General features: G+C 40.4%; 5 protein-coding genes across 8 annotated transcripts; 2 read left to right on the top strand and 3 right to left on the bottom strand.

Moving 5' to 3' along the window:
- Window positions 1-2529: 2529 nt before the first annotated feature.
- Window positions 2530-4600, top strand: cpb (F-actin-capping protein subunit beta). The gene is made up of 2 exons (XM_017067545.4): window positions 2530-2746; window positions 3032-4600. The coding sequence occupies exons 1-2, from the start codon at window positions 2744-2746 to the stop codon at window positions 3857-3859; spliced, it is 831 nt and encodes a 276-aa protein (XP_016923034.1). The 5' UTR covers window positions 2530-2743; the 3' UTR covers window positions 3860-4600.
- A 288-nt stretch (window positions 4601-4888) lies between these two features.
- LOC108020212 (transmembrane protein 87A) lies at window positions 4889-8372 on the bottom strand. The gene is made up of 10 exons (XM_017088335.4): window positions 8179-8372; window positions 8017-8077; window positions 7849-7928; window positions 7593-7787; window positions 7042-7200; window positions 6694-6977; window positions 6280-6495; window positions 6098-6218; window positions 5884-6037; window positions 4889-5825 (listed from the first exon to the last, which is right to left on the bottom strand). The coding sequence occupies exons 1-10, from the start codon at window positions 8284-8286 to the stop codon at window positions 5599-5601; spliced, it is 1605 nt and encodes a 534-aa protein (XP_016943824.2). The 5' UTR covers window positions 8287-8372; the 3' UTR covers window positions 4889-5598.
- mRpL48 (mitochondrial ribosomal protein L48) lies at window positions 8355-9629 on the top strand. Its single transcript, XM_017088343.3, has 3 exons — window positions 8355-8494; window positions 8556-8654; window positions 9094-9629. Exons 1-3 carry the CDS (start codon window positions 8483-8485, stop codon window positions 9526-9528), a joined length of 546 nt encoding a protein of 181 aa, XP_016943832.2. The 5' UTR covers window positions 8355-8482; the 3' UTR covers window positions 9529-9629.
- frtz (WD repeat-containing and planar cell polarity effector protein fritz) lies at window positions 9537-14004 on the bottom strand. 2 transcript variants are annotated; one of them, XM_017088324.4, is made up of 7 exons: window positions 13301-14004; window positions 12143-12443; window positions 11141-12091; window positions 10579-11081; window positions 10118-10515; window positions 9901-10060; window positions 9537-9839 (listed from the first exon to the last, which is right to left on the bottom strand). In XM_017088324.4, exons 1-7 carry the CDS (start codon window positions 13713-13715, stop codon window positions 9724-9726), a joined length of 2844 nt encoding a protein of 947 aa, XP_016943813.2. In that variant the 5' UTR covers window positions 13716-14004; the 3' UTR covers window positions 9537-9723. The 2 variants fall into 2 exon arrangements, with proteins under 2 accessions (XP_016943813.2, XP_036668654.2); XM_036812759.3 differs by having other exon boundaries at window positions 12143-12396; window positions 13301-13431.
- A 643-nt stretch (window positions 14005-14647) lies between these two features.
- On the bottom strand, window positions 14648-24210 carry Rim2 (replication in mitochondria 2). 3 transcript variants are annotated; one of them, XM_017090046.4, is made up of 7 exons: window positions 23681-24210; window positions 17436-17640; window positions 17152-17222; window positions 16961-17092; window positions 16497-16770; window positions 16208-16425; window positions 14648-15661 (listed from the first exon to the last, which is right to left on the bottom strand). In XM_017090046.4, the coding sequence occupies exons 1-7, from the start codon at window positions 23725-23727 to the stop codon at window positions 15535-15537; spliced, it is 1074 nt and encodes a 357-aa protein (XP_016945535.1). In that variant the 5' UTR covers window positions 23728-24210; the 3' UTR covers window positions 14648-15534. The 3 variants fall into 3 exon arrangements, with proteins under 3 accessions (XP_016945535.1, XP_016945534.1, XP_016945536.1); XM_017090045.4 differs by having other exon boundaries at window positions 17415-17640; XM_017090047.4 differs by having other exon boundaries at window positions 17480-17640; window positions 23681-24209.
- Window positions 24211-24561: the final 351 nt, after the last annotated feature.

Raw genomic sequence — 24561 nt, forward strand, 5'->3', positions numbered from 1 at the left:
TAGTTTATTGTGTATAAGGTCACACTTGACGACATACAAAAAACTTTTGGAACAATGACGAGTACAAAATTTCAGGTAAAACAAACAAAATTTAGCAGATAAATTAAAATTAATTAAATATATATAGAGACGAGGTATCGATGAAGAAGAAATCGTACAAATTTTTCGGCATAAAGTATAAAGTTAAAATTTTAAGAATAGCTGTCGGTCTATAAAAAAAGGGACAGTTGGTGTGACTTTTAGAATTGAAGTTTAGTTTCCATACAGTTTCACCCTCATTATTTTCCCTCAATTTTGGGTTACTTATTTGACACCAGAATGCAACAGAACTTGAGTTACACATGAAAATTTACCACGAGAAACCATTTCGATTTACTTTGTTCTGAACTGAAAAGTTTTCGAATCACCCAAACGAAATTTTAACCATTTAAATTCAAAGAAGACAACGGTCCACTTGAGAAAGAAGTTCGGTATGAAAAGTACTTTACGAGAATAAGGTTAAACAAAAATAAATAGTTTTAAAAAAACGCAAATCCGTTTGGAGCAAACTCAGGGCATTATCAAGACTCACGACGATGTATACATGCATTTAATACAAAAAAAAACTTTTTTCGATATGTATTACGATTAAAAAAAAATATAAAAAAAAACGCATCCGAAAAAACGGATGTAATAATCATGCGAAACGATTATGAACAACTCAGGTATTAAATATTAAATGAAATATTTTTAAAAACTTATAACGAAATGAGAAAGGCAGTAAAAGTCAGCATTTTCACAAGTTGTGCAATATTCTTAAAGTTTTCTAAATACGTAATAGTATTAATAATCTAATAAAGCGATCATGGAAAGCGAAAGCGCAGGATCAGTGAGTTGAGATGTTCATAAGCATGGATCCGAAAGGAATGAGATTTAGGATTTGGAGATCGAGAATTGAGGATTGAGAGATTGAGAGGTTAGGTGAGTTTTTGAAGCACATGAGGACTAAGCATGTACTAACCACTCCTTAAATACTTTTTATTTTTACCACCCACACAAAATCAAGAACCACAAGAACAACAAACTACAACAAACACACTTACAGAGAACACACACACATACTCAACGCGAAATGCGAAAATAGTGAAATAAATAGCTAAATGAAAATGAGTTTATATAAAGAAGGAAAACATAAAACTGTGATTACATTTGATTGTCGAAGCGTTGATAAGCAAATGTTGCATAATTATTGAGCGAAAGAAAAAAGACGAGAAATACGAAATACGATTGAAAATGGAGTTATGTACTATTATTATCTGAAACCGCTTTTGATTTCGAATATTGGCACAATGTCTAAGAATGCGACAGAGCATAAGTAAATAAATATTTAATTAGCCGAAATATTAAACTTCAAAAGAACAACTAAGAAATACAAATTATAATTATCTAAGTTATTCGAGAATAGTGAAACCTGCCCTTATTTTACAAAACACCTGTAACAGTTTACAAGACCTTCGATTTAGTTCACATTTCTCTGAACGATTTCTGTATGTAGTGCACCTTAGTTAAAAATTAAAGTCTGAGATTTTACATTTATTGTATATGGTCGAAGTATACACCTAAAAACGTATTTGAATCGGGAATCTAAAACCAAAAAGCGATTAATTAAGTTTATTGAACTACTTACTAAACGAAGCAAAAACCCACACGCTATGCATTTGGCTAAAGTTAATGTAAAAAAATCAAGAAGTCCAAAGATTGACTCAGAAGGATGGGGAGTAAACTACATTTTCAGAGCAGGCATATGATTTCTAAATATGAATGTATGTATGTATGTATAACTGAAGAATACGCAAGCGAAGCAGCTTAAATTTATTTTAAACATGAACTCGGATAAAAAATTTACGATTATGCCATACATTTTTGTGTAACATATTAAAAACTACGAGTAAGCTAAAACCAACAGTCACAGAAAACCAAACGCATTGTAACAGAAACTCACAAAACACGGAAAGGAAATGGGCAACCAGAATGGAACTAAGCATAAAAAGTATATGAACGAAACTAAATTCAATAAACTTGTTGCTAAAATATAATAAAAACAAAATACAATGGTGGTTTTATTTTGGGGAGAAGTTTGTTATTAAAGATTTTTTCCTCGATATTATATTTTATTTTAGAGTAATACAAATAAATCTTTAATTTTTTAGTTTATCATCCTAAATAAATCAATAAATTAAAAGGCAAAACATTTAAGATTTTGAAATAGTCATGTTAAAAATAAACCAACTATTGTTATATTTTAAAATGTTTTATTAGCTTGGGAAACATAAGCTTAAAGATTTTGCCGTTATTTTAATTAATACATTTAAGGTTTCGATTCTCTGGTTTTTCTTCAATTTTCAAAATAAGGTTTCAATATTTTGAATTCGATGATTATGCTATCGGTATTTTAGTTATCCGTTATCGCCGGGATTTTGCAGTATTTAAATACTAGTTTTGAATACCACATTTTTCAGTATTCAAATACCACCAAGGCTAACACTTTGCAACACTGCACAGTAGGGGGAAAGTGGTCACCATCTGGCAACGCTGAAACCTAATAATAAAGAAAAGAAAAAGAGTCAATTTAGTGCAATTACTTGCAATAAAACCCCCAAAATCCTAGTTAGAGTTTAAGATTCGCTTGTCCCGACCAACGGAAGCCTATAACAAAAGAAGCCTAGATCCCATCGAAAACTAAAGGAAAACAAAAAGTTCCAAAATGGTGAGTAATACTATAGCTGATGGTAACACAAAAAAAAAAAACAAAAAAACAGGCCAACAAACGGTGATTTTAAAGTGGTGCCGCCCATTCTGTGAGAAAAAGGTAGCCAAGTCTTAAATCCACTGAGTAAACCTTCCATAGGGGCGGCGGCCTGGGGCCTTCAATAATGCCCATATATGGTAGTCCCGTTTTTGCCGGGTGGCAGTCTAAAACCGAGGGATTTTGGGGGGCTCCTCTTATCGTTGCAGTGACTCAATTTCAAATAAATGTATGTCTTTCTTCCAGTCGGAAATGCAAATGGATTGTGCTTTGGATCTGATGCGGAGGCTTCCTCCCCAGCAAATTGAGAAGAACCTCATTGATCTGATAGATCTGGCACCCGATCTTTGTGAGGATTTGCTCTCCTCAGTGGATCAACCTTTGAAAATAGCCAAGGATAAGGAACACGGCAAGGATTACCTGTTGTGCGACTATAATCGGGATGGTGATTCCTATAGATCCCCCTGGTCGAACTCCTACTATCCCCCATTGGAGGATGGCCAAATGCCCTCGGAACGACTGCGAAAACTGGAAATCGAAGCCAACTATGCCTTCGATCAGTACAGGGAGATGTACTACGAAGGAGGAGTCTCCTCCGTGTATCTATGGGATCTGGATCATGGTTTTGCCGCCGTTATACTGATCAAAAAGGCGGGAGATGGCAGCAAGATGATTCGCGGCTGCTGGGACTCCATTCATGTGGTTGAGGTGCAGGAGAAGACCACCGGAAGGACCGCCCACTACAAGCTCACCTCCACGGCAATGCTGTGGCTGCAGACCAACAAACAGGGTTCGGGAACAATGAATCTGGGTGGATCCCTTACCCGCCAACAGGAGCAGGATGCTAATGTCAGTGAGTCCTCACCGCACATCGCCAACATTGGCAAAATGGTCGAGGAGATGGAGAACAAGATCAGGAACACACTGAACGAGATCTACTTTGGCAAGACCAAGGACATTGTGAATGGACTAAGGAGCACGCAATCGCTGGCCGATCAGCGCCAGCAGGCGGCCATGAAACAGGACCTCGCTGCGGCCATCCTGCGACGCAATGTCAAGCCCGAATCGAACTGAGCACCGAGCGGCTGAAGGCTGAATTTCCACATAGAACAATCCGGTCTACGAGGGGTCCTTAAACCAGACTGTTCCCCCAAAAAGGGTCAAATAATATGCGAATTGTAAGGCACTGCAGCCCTAAAATATTATCTTAATGAAAGCCAACATAAATCATTTCTATAATATTTAGGCTACATCCATCCAATTCCCTATTTTCACTCTTTTTCAAACAGTTTGTAGGACTTCGCGTAGCCTGGACTAAAAGCAGACTAAAAATATTAAATACGCATTTCTAGGCAGTAAATTTGTTACATGAGAAAATTGTTACACCACGAGAAACATATTAATGTAAATTTGCCCGCCCGTTTTCAACTGTCCTCCCACATTGTTGCAATTTAGAGTCGCGCTTCACCCACAGTTCAGCCGAAAATGCCAACTTCGCCGCCCTCAAGACAGTATCCATAAGTATTTGTATCTTATTTGTAATAATGCATATTTGCACCGAAGTCGAGGCATTTGCGTTTCGTTCTTAATCCTTCCGCGAATAAATATTGTGTTTATTAATTGTGACTTTGTGTTTGTGTGTACTCTAACAATAAGGAGCTCGAAGCAAAAATATTAACTAAATCGCTTTGTGATTGTATTATCCAAGGAAATGCACATACCTTTTCTTCTTTACTTAATATTTTTTTAACAAAAATTTTGGAAGGCAAAGAGAAATTTTATACAAAGAGAAAACTAATAAATATTGAATTATAACTGCTCGCTACTTAATTGGGGGATGCACCTTTAATGTTTCTATAAAGTGCAAGGCGGTCATGGCAAGAGATAAGATATATTTATCAAACACACAAACTGCATACCAGAGTATCGAAGTTTAAACAACCATTTGTTTCTGTTGTTATATTTTATCATGACAAGTGTGTTATCGGGTTCGACAGGTAAAATAAGCTTAACGTCTGTTGAGCTATAGAGCTATGGGGTTTACTCGGATTCTTTGTGCGACAAGCTTTCAAAAGTCATCAAGAAAAAAAAGAAGTTGGAGCCTTTTGGTTCATGGCTACCTTTAAGATACGATTGCATTTATTTATGAAAATCTTCAACCGCTTGATTAAAAATATGTAATTAAATACGTTGAGGTGTGTGACGCAAGTGTTTGTGTGCTTACATACTTAGACGACAGTTACTTTTAAATGTTCTCATTTATCAGCAGGTTTAAGTTAAAGTTTTTCAACGACATTGCACAGTCGCATTTTATCGTAGTTATTACAGAATACTCGTTACATTTATATAGATCGTTTCGTATTTGTGTTACCAGCTATTTACAATGAGGCGACAACAATTGGCTCGCTCATACACATTGGCGAGCGTACTTAGGGGTCAACATTAGAATTGAAATCGAAGTTTATAAATAATGTTCACGGTTCGTCGCGCATAGATATCTACAACTTAGTCTAGGTATTATGAATAAGTTAGATTTATTTAGGGGGAGGACGTGCGCGTAGAAGGAACTACGATTACATACAATATTTTACACGGGATCAGAAGACGTGGCCGGACCAAGTGTCTCGAAATTGGAAGATCAGTGTCAGTGCAGCACGGCAATGTTGTCCAGCAGTAAAGGCTTCCTTCCTCAATGGCGGATAGAAATAAAAAAAATACATAGCATGTTGGGGAAATTGCTGCTGGCGGGTGACACGAATGTGTAAATGTGCAATAGATGCGTAAAGTCTCTTCGGTCCAGCGAAAGTCACAGCTTATTGCATTTTCGACACCTCGAACTTGGTGTTGATGATTTCCTCATCCGAGTCCAGTATGGGCAAAGCTGAATCTGCCATCGAGGATGGTATGTTCTCCTCCACCCATCGCAGGTCGTCCTCCTCGGTGGTCGTGGCATTCCGTGAAGTCGTTGACGTTTTCGGCGTTCCATTCTGACCGCGCATTTTCACGCCGTAGGCATCAGCCACAAACTGATCCTCCTCTTCTGTTAAAAGAATACCAATTAGTTCCTGGTTAGAGGAGATATTCAAGGTCCATCTTACCCTCATCGTCTTCATCTTCTGGGTTATCCAGCAGCGGGGTGAACGCATATCGCTGGTTGTTATTCGTGGGTCGCCATAGTATCATAATCACCAGCAGCAGCACCGAAAACAGAATGTGCCAAAAGCCAGTATCAATCCAAATGTCACGCCAACCCTAAATCAAGCGTGAAAAGTAAAGATCTGTCCGCAACTCAACTCATGCTAATAAACTCACAGGCGTACAGTTCTCGATCCTACGCAAACGCAGGGCAAACAGCATGAAGATGACGGAAGCGATAACAGCGAAGATCAGCGTGTTGGTGAAGTGCCTGTACAGCGAAAGCTTTACCATATTCCTAAAAATAAGTATATTTGTTTAGGGGCATGTGTTAAGAATTCAACTTTCGCTTGAGTCACCTCCTTAGTCTGAGTGTGCGGGTGGTCTGCACGAGCGAGGTGAAGATCCACCAACAAATTCCAGTATCCAGAACAGCCAGGGGTATGCTCGCCACCAGCAGCTCGCTGCGATCGGTCTTCACATTGGTGATTCGCAAATAGCTCTCCACGCAGGCCAGCACAAAGTACAGAGTACCCACGCCCACAACGCGGTGCAACATGGGTCCCAAACGGGGTCTGAAAAAGATAAAATATACATTATCAAATTTATAGCATGGCTTAAAAGTTCTATAAAGGACGATTTGGTGTTTTGTTATGCCCCAGTCTACCGCTTACAATCAGCAACTGTTTTGGAATTCATTAATTAAACTCCTACGTTCATGTAGTAACTTTATGGCAAAGCTGTTCCTCAGAAAATCTGTTGTTTCCTCTTACTTGACAATTCCAAAGCCCAGGCTCATGATGATGACCAGCATCCTGGCGAGAGTTCGCTTCGCACATGACACAAACTCGGCGACCAGCTCGGCGTGCTGGACTGCAACGCCCTTATTCGTCAGCGTTTGGTATTCGGCGTAGAAGAAGGCCTTCTCCAGCATACCCAGCAGTATGACGCCACCAATCCAGAACTGAATTCTCAACAAATCCCGCCATTGAGAAAAGGAAACAAACAGCCAAATGATTCCAAATATCACGTAAACAATACACATGATCAGATAGAACTGGGGGAAAATAAACATGCGTATCAGAAATAAACAAAGTCAATTAAGATTACTCATTACTTACCGGCAGGAATGGCCAGTCTATGGCCGAGATATAACCGTGCGGTCCCAGGAACTCTATGTGGACCACGGCACTGAACTGCGCGTTATTGGCCACTGTGATGAGCACTTCAATCTCGTAGATGCCATCCTCCTTAACGCTCGCAATCGGGTTCGTTGTGGGCTGAAAGAAAACGAGAATCGCATAATTAGTGCGTGGCAAGTGTTTTATCACTATTTCGGGATTCCTTGTTTGCGAATGTAAAACAGTGTTAGTCGACTAATTGATACTGCTCATATGCTATTGAAAATGAACAGCTCAGTACTCGAATTATGAATCACTCTTTCTCCTTACCCTATCTTAATGGCAATCTTTTGAATAAAAGGGGGCTAAAGTAGAAACCGGAAATATTTTAAGTGGGTTCTATAAACAGTATGCTTTACTTCTCTATGAAGTACCCTATTTTAGGAAACACGATAAGCTGATACTGATAAGGCCGAAACCACAAAGGTTTTGGGATTGTCCCCTGGCAATTTCTGTCCCCGACTTTTGACTGATTTATGTGGCATTTTTACCGAAAGCGGATGCTTGTGTTCCATCATGGGATGTTTGGGTTCCGGTGATGCTGGTGCTGCTCCTTCGGCCGGCTTGTCCTTGTTTGTTGCCAGCACAATAAGTCCAGTGCAGGGATATATTTTGGTGATCTCGAAGAGAACGTTATTGATGCTCTTGTTGGTCTGCAGGTTGCTATCCTGGGCGATGGCTTGCAGCTGCATTGGGAGATGATAGGGATTAGAGGTATGTAGTTCCATCTGGAAGAGGAGTACCCACCAGACGATCATCGTAGATGCAGGGATGCTCCGTCAGCCGGAAGGTGATGGTGAGGTTCGTTTCCACATTGCAGCCCTTGACTGGGTATGGCATTTAAAAAAAGCGGGTGTGGAAGGAAAGGGGTTAATCGGACGCATTCGTCACGCGTTTTCTGCCGCATGTACTCACTTTGCGCGTAGATGTTCGTGTTGGCCAAAAGTGGTCGCTGCTCCCGGATGCTGGGCAGGTCCTAGAAGGATCAGAAACAGGATAAGGATGTGATTACGTAGCCGGGAATGGGTATAGTCCCATATATTTGTTTGGGGTTGAGGTGGGTACACATATATTTACCGTCGTCACCAGGACGTCCACAATGCCTGGATCCGATTTTCCGGCCGTTTGCGACGGGCCACAAAGGAGCGCCAACGCAACTACCAAAACCGCTGCCGTTCCCTGCATTTTGCAAGAGTTTGACGTGTTTTATGTGCGTACAATGGGCCTCAGTAAATACAAATATAGTGTAGTATTTTTATTTCCTCTGAGCCGCAGTATGACCTTAGTGTGAATGGCGAAATACACCAGAGACCGCGATTTAGTGTGCCCGCATGCAATCAGCTGGTGATATAACCTGACTTTGACAATTGGAAACGCCGAAATGTTACGCAGGGTAAATAAACCAGAAATTCTTTTAAATTCCCTAGTAAAAACAATATATTTTCTGATTTAAGATACTACCAAGTGTGCGGTTGGCGCTGCAAGTGCCCAAGGCAACCACAACTGCTGTGAGGAGCACCAGTGGAAGTGTTTATGAACCGGATTATCTGGAGGTGGGTTCTTCAATAGTATATTTTATGTTTGTTATTGCGGCGTAATAAAAATCTGACAGAGAACTCGACCAATTAGTCATAAAATATAATTTCTAGAAGGTTACATCTCTTAGATGTATCAGTTAAAGAACCCTATACAAATTACTTTATGATTTATAATTGTCTAGATATTTGATCATATCTTTCCTACTAATTTATTTCACGTATTTTTCTTTGTCCAATTTTTAGAGATTGTCGTATAAATAGAACCATATATTGATATATTAATTTTCAAACGGCGTAATATGTTCTCCTGCGTTCATTCATATTATAGACCCCCTGATAAGAGAATATTTTCGATGATCTTGGGGGTACTTGAAATGGAATCCTTTGTTTTTTGGTTAAAGATGACGCAAATATAATCCACAAATCCTTTAATAATTTATTTCCTCTCTTGCAGTCCCTGAGGCCGAAGTTCCCGCAGTACGATAGCCTCAATGTCCAGATCAAGGGCTATGACTATCCACAGTTGGAGAGCTATCAGCGGTTCCTCCACGGAGTGGCCGAGTACCTGGATCTGGACGTGTCCGACTGCTACGCCCTTCCTCCGCAACAGACGCAGGTGCAGCGATTGCGTCCCAACTCCACGGTCATCGAGTCCGAGTACAAACTTACCACCTACGAGCGTAATCTGCAGCTGAACAGTGTGGATGCTCCTGTTTATCCGCAGTTCCTGCGCCTCGCCCAGGCAGCTTTGCCGGAAGGAGTTAGCCTCAAGGTCCAGGAGCACACCGACGACTGCGAGGAGCGACGCTATGTGCCCGACAAGGAGCTGCTCGACCTCAAGGACGAACTGGAGCGCATGGGCGGACCCACCAACACCAAGAAGAAGTAGGCGGTGCATCCGATTTGGCAAACATTTAATGCTAAGCTTTAATGAGTAACCTGTGTGTAAAGTGTAGAGAGAACCTATGAATAAAAACTTTCCTATTTAAAGCTTTGCACTAACTGGGACGGCAATAGTTGTAAACGATTGGAAGACGCGATCTTAACCAAAATGGTGTAAACTTAGGAATTGCACTATGAAGTATTAGACCACGCCGAAGTGGACCACTTTGATGGACGAGGAGGATGAGGAGTTGCCGCTCTTGCTGCTGCTCTGCTTGGGTTCCTCCTCGCGACGTCGAATTGGCGGTTTGGTTACATCTGAGAGGAGGAAAGTATAGGGTTACTACTAAAGATTTCTATAACGAGACTATAAACCTACTTGTGGTGATGGGATTGAAATCCTTAAGATACTCATCGTTGGGATGACAAAGCGGTAGACTGTCGGCCAGCTCCTTCTTGGGATTGGTCAGATGGCGTGCTGCTGGCCTGGAGTAACCATTTCTCTTGGGCGGCATGGGTTTCTCTTTGCGGGGAATCTCCTAAGAGGTAGTACGTTTATAACAATGTACAAGACATTCACTTGTTAGTTGTCTTACCGGCACCACGGCCACTTGTATTGTATCGGAGAATTTGACTTTGTTCTTCTCGGCCGTTTGTGACTTGACAGTTGGCGTGGCTGCCTCTCCATTCGTGGGAGCTGGATTCGCCGGATTGGACAATATGGATGCAGTGGGCTTTTTGAGCAGCAGGCGCGTCTGGTAATCCTCGCTAGTTACAGAGGGCAGCATGGCGGGTATATTGCCAGAGACAAGCGGATGCTGATAGAACTTGGGCTGATAGGCTGCAGTCGGGGGAGGAGATGCTGGCATCGTGTTAAATTGACCAAGTTGAGCACTTTGCTCTGGAATGTTTGAAGGCGCAAGTCGGGGAAGCGGACTGGTGGCCATGGGCAGACCCACCGTCTGATCTGGCACGTCTTGGGACCACACATTACCTAATCATAAAAATACATAAATGATTAATGAATGGTCTATGGCAATCATTATCCTTTACAAACCGTTGGAGTTTAGACTCTTCACCGGCGCCTGCTGCAGACTGTTGCTCTTCAAGGAGAGGCTCGCCAGTGAAGTACTTGGTGGTGCTATCGAAACTTTTGGCAAGGGCGGCCTCAGTTCCGGTTTGGGTATGTTGATTTTGATCATCTCTGCGTTAAAAACCTTCGACTTGAACGAGGGCAGCGGTGGCACATAGTTCTTCAGGACCTGTTGAGGCTGTCCCGGGCCTAATCCTGTTGCTTGACCTGTCGCCACGCCCTGACCACGCAATAAATCCGAGCAGGTGGACAGCGAACAAGCCGACTCTGAGCGCAGGTCACAGGTCAGACTGAGATTGCCGTTGGCACGATCTTCTTCATGAATTATGGCAGCTGCCTGACTGAAGGCCACCTGGGCGAATTCGCTCAGGCTAGATATGCACTTGGTAAGATTGTACAGATCCATGAAGATGTCGTAATCGGCCACATCATGAGCAATTTCAAAGGCCTCGGCGAAAAGATTTTTACTGTATGAAAATAAATTCTTTAGTAACTAAAGTTGCATGTGGGTTTAAGCTAAACTCACCGCAGCAGGAAGAAGCAAAAGCGTCGCTTCAGATCGTACACCTGATCGCTAAACTCATCCTTCGTTTCCTCAGAAAGCGTGTGGGCGAAAGTCTTGAGGGCTCTGGCCATCAACTCAATGCGAGGTCGTCGCTGGTCCCCGCCAAAGAACACATAGTTGGCAATCTTGTGCAGCGTGATTAGACACATGGCTCCGTAGGTCTCCCAGTTGAGGGCGGCCAGGACATTTACTGCTCTATCCGGCTGCTGTAGTCGCAGATACTTGTCCGCAATGACGTCTGCGGTGAGTCCGGAGTTGTGGATATCCCCACGCATTCCGGTGCCGCCAAAAATGCGCATGCAGGCCAAAGGTCCCTGTTCGTAGATTAGCAACAATAGACAATCCGTCTGGGCGTAGGTGTGCTTAAAAGTGGCCAAATCTGGCTTCCGACTGAAGGCAACGCTCAGTAGCGTTGGCTGGGCCACAAAGTAATGGGATAGGTCCAGTAGGCTCGACGGAGTCACAGTCTCGCTGACAAGTTGATGGCCAATGGTGGCCAAGGCCAGATCGAAGCACTGCAACACCGATCGCTCGTTGGCCACACACAGCATGGCGGAGTCGCAGTGCCAGGCGCACTGATTGGGCACAATCTCAATTTGGTTGGCATACTTCGTGGACTGTTGGACGAGGTCGTGCAGGCAAATATTCCGATCGATGCTGCCCAGGAAGAGCTTTTCCTGGTCGGGACTGAAAGCAAACGAGCAGATTTGGGCGCCCATTGGAATGGAGGTAATGGCGGTCCGCTGCATTTTGCCGGCAGCCAGTTCGTAGGAGCAGATTTCGGCGCTTATGTCACCCTTGCGGGAAACCTTCTGCTCCAGGGTGATGATCTGGCTCTCGCTGCTCCGCAGGAAGTCCACGCACAGGGGATCGTTCTCCGACCAGCAATAGGCAATCGATTCCAGCTGCAAACTAAAGAGAAGACATTAGATTGGATAATAAAATGGGCTTTACAGAACATACCCCTTAATCTTGAACACATGTATGTTGGCACGATCTTGATCCCTTATCGTTGGCCTCCAAGGATACACCTCGTTCTGGGAGGACTGCGTCCAGACCACGAACAGATCGAAGCTTCCATTGACTGTGAGGTGGCGGGATAGTTTGCGCTCTGTGGCGCCCGGTATGATCACGTGGAAGATCCGCGGATCCATGTTTGCGATCTTCTCCGGCCCCTGTGACCGCGCATTGGGCCTCTGAAGATGCACCACCGTCAGCTGGTTGGTATTGTAGGCCAAGACGATGTGGGAACGGGTGAAAAAAGCTGACGAGCCAACAGAGACAACACGAGCACAACAACGAAAAGAAGACACAAGCGACAAAGCTGAATGAGTGCCTCGAACAAAACATGGAAAGCCGTAGGGTGTGGGGATTGGGATCGGTATGGGGGATCGGGGTTCGGGGTTCGCATATTTACAGGCAACAAAACAAGCAAGCAGATTAATTAAAAATTACAATAATTGCATGCCCCAGCATGTGTGCGTGCGGCTGTGTTGGTGTGGGAAAGTGCAAATCAAGTCGCACTTGTTGCCAATGCAAATTTCTCCATAACTGCACAAGCAGCGGTCTGAAGTGCAAGGCCAAGATCCGGAGTCCACTCTATGGAACTGCGTGTACCCTAGGATCTATGTTGGGTTGGTTTGGTATGATTTTAGGTCCATAATCTTCCATGCAAAGGGAATAGTGGGGGAGCACTTGAAAGGTTTCTATTAAATTTGTAGAACCGCTATAGAAAAATTACTTTTTTAAAGAAGGTTGAGTCTTGAAATAAACTAAATTCAGTCATATTTCAAAGACTAATAAATAATGAAAATATAACCATGTTTTTGAGTGATTTACAGAGACAAATGAGTTTCAAAGACGGTTAAGAGAAGAACCTCCAATTATACGTAGAATAGACATTAAATATTGCGTGTTAGCTGGGTTTTTGCAATGCGGGAGGGTACATATTGAAATCAAACGATTTTTGAATAATCTTTTCAAAGAAAAGTCGCTTCCAGCTGGGTTTTACAAGCAGAAAGGTTATGCCTATGATGATTGATGGATGACTTTTATTTTATGAGGTAGGGTAGACATGAAATGGTGTGAAATACACGGGAATTCCAGGGTGCAGATACTTACCATCAGTAATGACCTCGGAGGCGAGTTTTCCCACTAAATACTTTTCGAAGACCATTCGCAGGATGTCGCCCGTGTAGATGTCCACGCAGATGTGGGCAATCAAGCCGTGGGCAAACAGGAGGAGTACCTGCGCTGCATCCTGCCACTCGGAGTGGATGATCCTGTGCTGACGCAGCAGATCCTCCAGCTTCTTGAGGTTGTCCTTCAAGCGACCCGTGGACTTGCGACCCGAGTTCTTGAGGACGGACAATCCATTGCGCCGTTCCGTGTAATCCCGCTTGGCCAGGCAAGTGAGGTCCTGCTGCTCCTGATCCTTGTCCCGCTGGCGGAGGTATCGAAAGGCCCCCAGATCATGGCTCTTGATCCGCACCTCCTCCCGCAGCGTCGTCCAGAAGTGGGTCTCACTGAGCAGCATTGTTCAGGCCTCAATTGCATCGATTTGCATGGCGAATGGGTGTCAACTCAATTCTCGATCTCAATTTGTTGGCGTGTGCCTTTCAAGCTGCTCCAATTGCACTGATTTCCCAAGATCCGGGTCAATTTCGCTGCACTGCAGCTGTTCACTGTCTCGGAATCAACGGGGGACACAAGATGCACCCTGAAACATCACTTTAACTAGGATTTTTCGCGTTAAACAAACTTTGTTTATGAAAATAAAATCAACTTGTTGCTCGAAACGTATGCATTACGTTGTGGTTGCGTTACGTTACAAGCAGCGTGACCGCAGAGTAACAAAATACCATCCCACCTAAAAGTAAATACCATTTTCTTTTCAAGAAATACCATTTAAACACCGTTAATTTGAAAAACTTATTTTAAATAAATAAAAATGATAAGTTACATTAAAATATAAAGTTATTAACACAACTTATTTTTTAAAATTTATTGATCGGTTGTCAATCTGAAATTTCTTCACTAAAGTTAAAGCACCAAAAATAAAGCAAAAATATAATCTATGGCGTGAGGAAGAGCATAAAGTATTTTAAATCCCAATGTTAATTCTGAGAAGTAACAGTCATTTTATTAAGGCATATTAAATAAACTATTGGAAACAAAATTTGAAAAATAAAAATAAATCTTAATCTTAAAGACTTTCACATAAGGTATACATTTTACAAGCGTAGACCAACCATAAACCAATAAATCTCTTTTTTTAAGTTATGCAGAAAGGTATTATCTTGGCGAAATTACCTTATCTCATCTGAGTTTTTACTGGCGGCGGTCTGCTTTTCTAAGTTGAACTATGTTCGAGGGTCTGCAGACTTTGATAAGATAATGGCATTGAAGAGCCAATCGGTCGTCAGAGCCGATCGACCGACAACAGGCATTTAACAATAAACGACTGGATTATTTTTAAACAAAAGTGTTGTATTTATTGATTTCACCATCAAATCAGATTGCAATCAATTATTCACAGTAGTTTTCTTCGTTCTTTGCTCGTTATCAATGAAATACGATTTTTGGGGGGCACTACGGCTCTCTGTGGAGCTCACTAAATAGCTAACTAATGGACTAAATAAACAGCAATAATAATAATATTAATAAACATAGTTGTAATGATAGAGTAATTGTAACTAAAATGTATATCGCATTTGAGGAAACTTAACGGAAACTTTTACAAATTACGGTTACAGTTACGTATCGGATCGGTCGGTTTTATATTTATGTATATAGCGGCTTCTACTGGCAACTGCGGCCCATTCAACATTTTTTGTGCTTACAACTAACAAAACTAGGGGAGCCATATTGCAACGCCAGTCGACCCACTCTTTATCTATTTACAATACACTCTGAGTGAATCGAATCCTATTTACACTATATCAAAATATCAACCACATTTATACACTCAATATATATTGTATCTTTAACTAAATAGCAGCCTTTTCAAATTTTGATAACGTTTTCTTTTCGCATTTTCCAAACTCAGATCCTTTTATGGCATAAAGTGTTATTTTTTTTTGGATGGTGCATTTCGATCCTGGTGCGTGTTTTCTGTTTGTATTATTGGACAACGTTCAACGTCTAACGTCTTAAGTCTATCGAGTTCGTTTTCATATCTGACTTAGAAGCTAGTTAACTAAGAATTTGCGCTCGTTGGTTTGGATCGTCTAAAAAAATGGGTTACAATTACAATTAGGTTGCAGCAGTCGCGTCTACATATGCACAGATTGGGTTCTTCCTCCTCGATTGTTAACTAGTCCTTTAAAAGTGATTCTCCGACCGAATAATGCTGTCTAAAAGTCGTAGAATTCGTTCGATTTGTTGTTGAAGCGCCGGGTGAGGACATAGACGACTGCCTCGTAGGTGGCCATCATGATCGCCGTGTTGGGAATCTGTCGCACCAGCTGCGTGGCCAAGCCTCTATAAAGTGGACAATAAAAACAGATGGCGGAATTAGTAAAATAATATCACTACAAATGCATGAGCACTCATATAAAACACCGCGGGTGAGCGCGCTCGCTAGTGATAATCAAATTAAAGTAAACAAACAAATAATGTGCGACGCAAAAGAATTTAAATAGACTCTACGATTTCGTGGGTGGCGCATTATAATAATTCATTAGCGCAAGCAAAAAACTTGGCATCCGTGTTAAATGTTTGTTTCTTATTTAGGATGGGATAGAATATTTTTATAAAGTGTATATATATTTCATAAATATGTTTTGACGAATATTAAAGTATACACATCATTGGGATTCCCTTTCATTCAGCTGTGGTTTCCCAGACCATACAAAATAAACACATGTAATTTTATAGGTCAATTTAAAAGTGCACTTAAATGGGATTCCCGTTCACATACCTCATATTGTTTTAATAGCCTAAGTAAGGGAACCCCATTGCTTAAATTGTTTGTTTCGATGACTGATTAAATAGAAAAGTTCCCCAAATTAATCACTATAATCCCACCTGTAGAGTCCTGCTCGGCCCTCCTCCTTCCAAACCGTGTGTAAAGTCTGCCAGAAGGAGTTATACTTGTTGCCCTCCTCCCGCAGACGAGTTCGAGCCACTTCATGAGGATAGGCGATGCAGGAGGCAATCGTTTTGGAAACAGCCCCAGCCATCATGAACTCCAGGAAGTCTCGGGATCCCTTTGTGTCCGTGTGCCGCTGATTTCGCTGCTCCAGCTATAATTAAAATATATCCAAAATTAGAAGAGAAACAAAAATATAATTTAAATAAGATTCCCCAAACTTACCAACTTGGACTTGATAAACTCGTAGATGACAAAGTGGACCATGGTCTCGCAGATTCCAAAATAGCTGGCGGTGATGCCCTTGTAGAAGGCAGCAACGCCTCCCTGCGTGTAGACTCTCTCGATGCACTGTCTTACGGTCATCTGCACCTTGGAGTTGTAGTCCAGCTGCATCCGTGTCTTCACAAACCAAATGGGATTCGTGGCCGTGGAGGAGACGAAACCAGCACTCGCTGCACTCATTATGTGCACCAATGGCGAGTCAGGTTCAACAAAGCTGGGGATTAAATCAAGGAATTAATTGCTTTATTGGGGTGTCCCAGAAATATCTAACATTTTACGGTGGGTTATTATAAACCAAATAAAATCCAGTACTTAGTATTATTTATTGATATTTCCATAAATATTTAGAAAAACAATCAACATACTAGTTTTTATGAACAAAATCTTGGTAATACGGCACTTACCCCAAACTGTTGAGCGAGTTTTTGGTTTGTGAATAGGTGCAGAAGTATATGGCACGGGAGGGGGCCACACCTACGAGATTCGGACCCAGACCTTTGAACAGAGCGCGGGCACCCTCGTTTTGAACAATATGTCTATAAAAACACCATCATAAGAACTTGATTTTTATTATAAAAAAACCATATCTACTTACCGCAGGCACTGCATGATGCTCATGGTTTTGGGGGTTGTGGATGAGATGCCGCAATGTGAAATGGCCATGATCTGCAAGGGCATAAAAAAACATTTCTGATTAGAGAGTTATAGAAACTAAATGCGAGGCTATGGAGATGAAGGTATCGAAGATGTTAAAGGCTGCTCTTTTTTTGTGTCAGGGCTTAGGTTAGCTAGTAAGGATGCAGTGGCAAATGGGTTTAGATGGGTATGAGAGAATAGGTAAAAAGAATTTGGTACTACCCTACGCACACCCCCAATCACCTGTGGCTGTGATCTGTTACGTAATATCGTTGTGCTTAGCTTACGTCGTTGTTCCGGCCGCAAAAGCTCCGATTGGCCACCATTCGCCGGTCCTCCGGCATTCTCCGCCAGACGCGAGGGCGTCATAAAAGCCGTGGAGCTCTGCAGACGGGTCTTCACCACTTCCAGGGGACATGTGACCACGGCGCCAACCGTGCCAGCGGATCTAAAGAGACGGAAATAAAATAAAAACACAACAATAAGTAATCTGTCTTCTAAAAATGGGGGTAGCAACTAATTGGTGACGCAAAATATTCTAAGAAATACTTATAATCCTTGTACAATGTTGCACAAAAAAAATCGATTCCCAGCTATAAGCTATATAGTTGATTTTATAACCTCTACTAACTTTAATGTTCCGAATTTTCACATTAAAAAAGACTTCAGAAAGTGAAATATTAATAAGAATATAAATCACGATTTATTTTCAAAAGAAGAAATATACATTTTAGTTCCTAAGATGTAAACTTAAAAGTTTTGTTCAAATTGTTAAGTTCAAAACAATTAAAATAAAATTAAAAGACCTTTAAAAATATTTACGACTGCTCATATATTTCCCGATTTTCAATGGCAAATGCTCAACTATGAATAACATAAAAATAAATTCCATTTGGCAACTGAGCAAGCAGAAAAATATCTATTTCTCAAACTCGTATTTCTTGGATTTGCGCAATTCCTTGGCTACAAAAGTGTTTCCATTCTGTGCATCTAGTATAGCCAACTACTTGAGTAGCTTGTCCCATTCCATTTCAGTTTCGATTTTAAGTGGTGGGCATTTTTGATTGGCTGCATCGGAAATGAATAGCATTTTGCTTAATGCAATGAAAGGGTTGCGGTTGGGGAAATCAAGAAAATCTAAGAAATGAGCAGGGGAGTGAGACCAATGTCTAGTAATCCAAGCAAATTATACAAAATTTTCTATTTCAATTCATTACAAATTCCAAGTGCATGTAAAGCAAGGTCAGATGATTGTTTACTGAATTGTGAAATAGCCTAAAGTAGATGCAAAATGAGAAGATGTGTGAAAAAATAATTTGCAGCTGTCAGTCCTGAGAAGCTAAGAGAATTTAAGATTAATTTCTATTAAGTTCTTGAACAAATAGATTTTGTTATGCCAATAAAATCCACAACTCAGCCACCTTAACCTTGACTTTAAGTTTACCTATACTCTAGAAAAAACCTTGCCGAAAGAGTGCCCTAAAAAATTAATTATACACGACCTTTCCCAAAAGCCAACACTGATTACCCTCTCTATCAATATGAACACACGGCACAGGGGAACTTTGTTATCTAGGAGTAAATTTATTGGCAGAAGCATAACTCGTGATCGCAAACTTGTAAATTGGCAGTTGGCAACCGTGAACCGTGAAATTAATTTGTTATAACCGGTGGCAATAAACTTGCGAAAGGGGAGAAGAGGTTATGCAACAAAGAGAACTGAGGAGAGGAAATTAAATGGCAGAGAAAAGTCGGGAAAAAGTTTGATCGATGAGCAGATACTTTGGGGACAGACACGAATGTCTCCCCTTAATCCCACAGAGAAAATAAAAAAAGAAAAACAAATTGTAATCAACTGTCTGGTTAGGGAATGGGAATTGCTTTTCCCTAGTTTGATTTCGCAAATCAGTAGGCGATTGCCGTGATTCCAGGCTGTGGCGAACCGGTCGCAACTGGTTGGCGATTGACCCGGCTCTACTTTCGATAACCTTTGATGCCTGCCAGCGGATGAATTGCAATGACCGGACAAAAGCAGCCTCCCGTTATCAGTCCTGCTGGAACTGTCTATCAGTGAGCCACATCCATTAAAACATATAGTACTTCTATGGTTGCCCGATCCGCTTCGAATCTGGTATGCACAATGACTATGACATAATTGCTCTGGAACCGGTGGCCAATTATGTCCAAAGCTTGGAAAACACGCCACCATATGCTGCCTTTTGTGTAATTTAATCTAGATACTTTCTTCTACAATTACCCATCTCCCTTTGTCTGATCAATAAAAGTTAATCACATTTAATCAATGCATTAACGGAAAGCTCGACTATTGAATTTCAATTAGCATCTGCCTGGCACAACACGCGAAAATTGTGCCCCATTCCAGACGAACAGAAAGTAATTAAGACAGACAGTTGGACAAACAATACAAGGATACGTCGAATTTCAGTGGAACAAGTGAGTGACTTGGGAAATGAGGTGATTAATAGTTGGACAAACTTGTTAGAGGTGATGAATTGAAGACTAAAGTGTGATAAATGAGAGTTACAAATTAATTGATAGCACAATGTAAGGACTAGATAAACTTGTGGGAGCTTACAAAACAGATTTATGAGAGTATAAGTGGTTCCAGCTTTATACAAAATCACTCTACAAACAATAAATATAACCCATAAAATTGTTAGATCTTTTATATCAAGCTTCGTAATATAGTAGGTATGCACTTAAGATTGTACAAAGCCAAATACTTTGAAATTAGTAATAAGTCTTAGCCCAAAATGCAAGTCATGCTTCTGAGCCAATTTTAACAAGAATGATAAATAAGTAGATCGCAGTATCAGTTTGATCTGAATAAATATTCTGTTAACATTTTAAATAAATGCCTTTTAAAAATCCAGAAATATCTGTTCCTCATGTGTAAAATGTGAAAAGCGTGAAATTCCCAATTAGTATGGTCTACATGTGCATCCAAGTACATTCTGACGGATTCTGAGGATTCTCATACCTATATAAACACACCCGATCGATGGCCTTTTCGCATGTGCGAAAATCGTGCAATTTGCAACCGGTTAATGTGCGATTTATCTGTTCTTTGACATTGCTTCGGAGTACATTTGTTTCCAAACAATAAACACAAGCGTTGTAGAGATAAGAGCGGAAATTTGGGACCCCGCAGACATCGTCTATGAGGTATGAAAAAAGGAATACATGTGGTCCACATGTGTTTGGTGTGATAATTGGTAATGCGTCAGCCTCTGCTGGGGTGACTTTTGTCCAGCTGCTTGTAGAAAACCCCCCCTTACACCTTGGTTCATATATATTGCTGATAACGACACCTTTTCGGGAAGACTTAGCTTATCAAAAAAAAATATAGCACGCATATTTCAATAGCTTTTGCGTTTTGCAGACCTAACTTCTCATCTTATCAATGCCGTTCTTATTTTCACGTTTTTTTTTGGCTCCTGCTTCTTTTTCAGATTACGAAATCTATGGAAAGTTTTTAATGGTATTGTTTATGGGTCAAAGGAACCGAAGGTTAAAGAGGGAGACTATTTTTAGCTGATAGTTTGATTTATGTAGAGCTTAAACTGTTAAGATAACGTAGTAAATTGATTGAGAACTAAGAAGTAGTTGGGTGAAATGCATATTATTTTAGAATAATACTCGGCACGTGACCTTCTATATTTTTCCTGTTTTTCTTTGTCATTTCTCTAGGTTTTGTGTATATTTGTTTATTTGTGGGTGTATTCTCAATAATACTAATTTATGTCTAGATCAAGGCTATAATACAACGGGCGCCCTTGACACAATTTTAGCTTAGGCAAGTGATTCAGAAATATCTTTTAATAATATTAAAAACAAAAGTATAACATAAAAATAAATTTATGTGAAAATTGGATTTTTTTTGTTTTGCTTTTATTTTGACCAATAAGTTTTTCTTTTTTTAACGGGAAACTTTCGTTTTATTACAACCTTTTTAGTGGTACAACCAACAATCATGTGTGTATAATTTTCAAAATATGCGTACGTGCAGACAGACACGACGAAAAAGTCAAGAGCGGAGAAAACATTTTGGATATTTCGGTCAACCAAGAAAACAACCACCAAAAATATATAAACAAATCCCAGCTGATGGAAAAGTTCGATTCATAAAAGCACGTAACTTTTTAAGACACGATACTATGCCAAAAATATATTCAGAACAGGAATTGCAACTTGCAGGTTGCGGGACATTGTAATACCCCTGAAACACCCATTTAGCACCTTGGTCACTGTTGTTTGTTGCAATCCGCACTCGCCTTCAACTGAGTCAGTGTGCCAGAAAAAGTTTATTTGCCTGGCCTGTCGCGTTGAAAAACCAAAACAAATTCGAAATCGCTTGCCAAGCTCAATTTAGATTTGTTTCTAGACAAATAACAGCACAAATTGTAGGCAAAACACAATGCACAATCTATAGTATATGAGGTGGGTAGAGAAATGTGCAATATGGTGTGCCAAATCGAAAAGTTATAGGGAATAGATCTCAGCTGTCTGAACCAATTTCGCAATTGCTACTAATTGCCGGTTGACAGGAAAAGTTTATTTTGTATATTATAGTTTGGACCCATATTTAGAAATAATACCCTTATTTTAGTTCGAATATATTAAAATTTATATTAAAATATAAAATAAAATTAAAAAAATTTAAAAAAAAGTATATTTTTATGGTTAAAAATAAAAGAAAAGAACGAAAAGATTTATTTTCGAAGCTCTTATGAAAATGGGCCGACAAATTGAACAGTTTATTTTTAGAATTATACACTCTTTTTTATTAAAAAGTTTTTAAATAACACAAGTTATAGGGAACAATTTCTAAAGGCAACTTATATCTCCCCCATTTTACAATCCCTGTATTTTCCGATTATGTAAGTCCCCCCTTTGGAGGCTTCTGATGCTTGATTAGATGGATGTCGTTTAATTGTTTGCTTTGCGGCTTATTTATAGCGATAGCAATGTGCGGAAGGCAAGGTTGTTTTTATTTGTACTTTTTTCCAACGTGTACCAACACGAGATACTCGGGAACCGACGACAAGTAGAAGGCGGCTAGAACAACTGGGGTATTAAGCCACAGCACAAGTTGCAACGTGCATTTCTTGCCTTCTATTTTTGCCCCCAGTTAAAGTACATATTACGCATATATGTAAACAACTCACATAGATACGGATAAACTTGGGTGGCAGAAGTCTTACGACAATTTGTGCACATTGAAACTGCATTGTTGTCGTTTCTTTTTTTACTGATGATAAGTGGAACTGAGCTGCCGGCCGGCAAATTGCCCAGTGACTTGATTGCAGGAAGTTTTGGGGGTAATAACGTAGTCATACTGTGGAAATATTGGGGTCCAAATCTTTTTAGATGTCATTGGAAAGGCCTCAGTCACGGCTAATTTAATCAAATTATACAGATTTGTTGTATGTCATGGTGTTTTATTTTTATAAATTGGTGTTACGTGTTTAAAGTGCATGTTTAGGTTTATATATTGGGAATTTAACATTTTTTAATCCAACTAAATTCATTTCTACTTTTTCATTTGAAATATTGGAAAATAAGGGACCTTGAACCAAGAAAGTTCTATGTAGATAGCAAGATTTTATATTTTTACATGAGGCGATGCTTATTAAGCCCAAGATCCCCTAACTGAAATGTTATAACAATTTTATATTTAGTATTCTAACTTTAATGAAGCATAAAGCGCGAGTAAAAACACACCCCCATGTTGGGATTGTGAACCATAAATAACTGGCCCCATGTTTTAATCGTAACCCCAACTGAATTTACATTTCCCGAATGACCAGGGGCTCGACTTTGTACGATTATTTATCTTTCTGCCCGCTGCTCTGTTCCGAAAACAGGTTCTTCGACCTAACTAATATGCCGGCAAGTGTGTGTGTAGGGTGCAGGAAAAACAAAAATAAAATCAGATGCGACGAGTCTAAAAATAGCCCCCATAAAAGAAATACAAGTTATAAAAGAAACAACAACAAAATAATTGAAGCTTGTCGGGGGCATTGAAGAATTGGACATTGCCTGGGAAAATGAACAGAGAAAATGGAGAAATAAAGAAAGATTCGCTTTGTTTATTTATGTTTGTTTGTTGCAAGGTAAATTTATATTTAGTTTCTTTATTTCGCTTATCGCCGTTGTGATTTCGCCAGATGTCGTCCCCTTACAATAAATGTAAAAAAAAACACGTGAACAGAGCATGTTTCCTGAAGATCAGGTTGTTTTTTTTGTACTGCTCTTTTCGGCCTTTCTTTTTTTGTAAGTTTTTTTTGGCAATGGCGCCAAAAATGTTCAATTCACATTTGTGAACTAAATCTAAATGCAATTGCGACGTTTTCGCCTCGAATTTTTACTATTAAACCCCAAGCAAACCGGTTTTTTTTTTATAATGGCCTGACCTGCGATAAGACGCAATATGAAAAAATCTAGAATTAATAGGTTTCACTTACCCGCCGGCAATTAAATGGATGAAAGTGTCTGCTGTGTTTTGGGCCATATTAGCTCTTTTCGCAATCCCGAGTTCCCTTCTTTATATAAGGGGGTTTATCGAATAACTTGAGAGCAATTAACGCGCACTTGATTTTCTTTTTTTTTTGTTGTAAAGCAAACACAATATTTATTTTTGAAGGCACGTTTTGGTCGGGGGAGGGGGGATTTGGCGGCCCCAGGAGGAGGGGCTCTTAACCCACTAACGACACTCTACTGCCCACTTTCTTTTGTCCTTTGAACTTTCTTGGATTCCCGGAGAGAACTTTGCTTATGTGTTGTGATTTTTCCCCTCTTTTTTTTTGGCAATGAGTTATGCAACTGTCGTTGAGTTCACCGATAAGCGTTATCTTTAATAATGGGTACTATGCGCTTAACTATTGTCCGTCAATCAAGCACTACTTCGATTTAGTCCGTCGCCGATCCTTAACGTTTGAGATTTAAATTGCAGTAAATTTATTTCCATCCGCTGTGAATTCATTAGTGGTCGCGAATCTTCGATGGAAACACCGATAGGTCGATGTTTTTATAATATCGAAAACAGCGATTGTCCACTATCGCTGCTTCCACATCACTAATGTTGAAATGAGGGTGTCCTCGCTAGCATAGCCACGTCACCCACCGGAATATTTCGGCTGACTCGTTGTTTGTGTTTGGTATATACTAAAATATACCGACATAATTTCACAAACGGTCCTATTAAAACTGCGGAGGGTGACACGGCTAAGCTAGCGAAGACACCCTCCGATATACCTACGGTATCGATTATCGATATTATGTATATATCGGTTATCGGACTTTTGAAACGTGCTGGTGTTTCACAACACTGCCAAGAGAATAACTT

This window comes from Drosophila suzukii, chromosome 2L (assembly GCF_043229965.1).
Source record: "Drosophila suzukii chromosome 2L, CBGP_Dsuzu_IsoJpt1.0, whole genome shotgun sequence".
NCBI classification, from domain to species: domain Eukaryota; kingdom Metazoa; phylum Arthropoda; class Insecta; order Diptera; family Drosophilidae; genus Drosophila; species Drosophila suzukii.

Coding starts and splice junctions, on each gene's coding strand:
- LOC108020212 (XM_017088335.4), bottom strand. CDS start 8,286: ATGCAGGGAACGGCAGCGGTTTTGGTAGTTGCGTTGGCGCTCCTTTGT. Junction 7,788..7,848: donor GCATCTACGATGATCGTCTG/GTGGGTACTCCT, acceptor CTCCCAATGCAG/CTGCAAGCCATCGCCCAGGA. Junction 5,826..5,883: donor AGAAGATGAAGACGATGAGG/GTAAGATGGACC, acceptor TTCTTTTAACAG/AAGAGGAGGATCAGTTTGTG.
- mRpL48 (XM_017088343.3), top strand. Junction 8,655..9,093: donor ATGAACCGGATTATCTGGAG/GTGGGTTCTTCA, acceptor CCTCTCTTGCAG/TCCCTGAGGCCGAAGTTCCC.
- Rim2 (XM_017090045.4), bottom strand. CDS start 23,727: ATGGCCCAAAACACAGCAGACACTTTCATCCATTTAATTGCCGGCGG. Junction 17,093..17,151: donor AGCATCATGCAGTGCCTGCG/GTAAGTAGATAT, acceptor GTGTTTTTATAG/ACATATTGTTCAAAACGAGG. Junction 16,426..16,496: donor AGTTTATCAAGTCCAAGTTG/GTAAGTTTGGGG, acceptor TTTTAATTATAG/CTGGAGCAGCGAAATCAGCG.
- frtz (XM_017088324.4), bottom strand. CDS start 13,715: ATGCTGCTCAGTGAGACCCACTTCTGGACGACGCTGCGGGAGGAGGTG. Junction 12,444..13,300: donor CTCCGAGGTCATTACTGATG/GTAAGTATCTGC, acceptor TTGGCTCGTCAG/CTTTTTTCACCCGTTCCCAC. Junction 10,061..10,117: donor TACAAGTGGCCGTGGTGCCG/GTAAGACAACTA, acceptor ACTACCTCTTAG/GAGATTCCCCGCAAAGAGAA.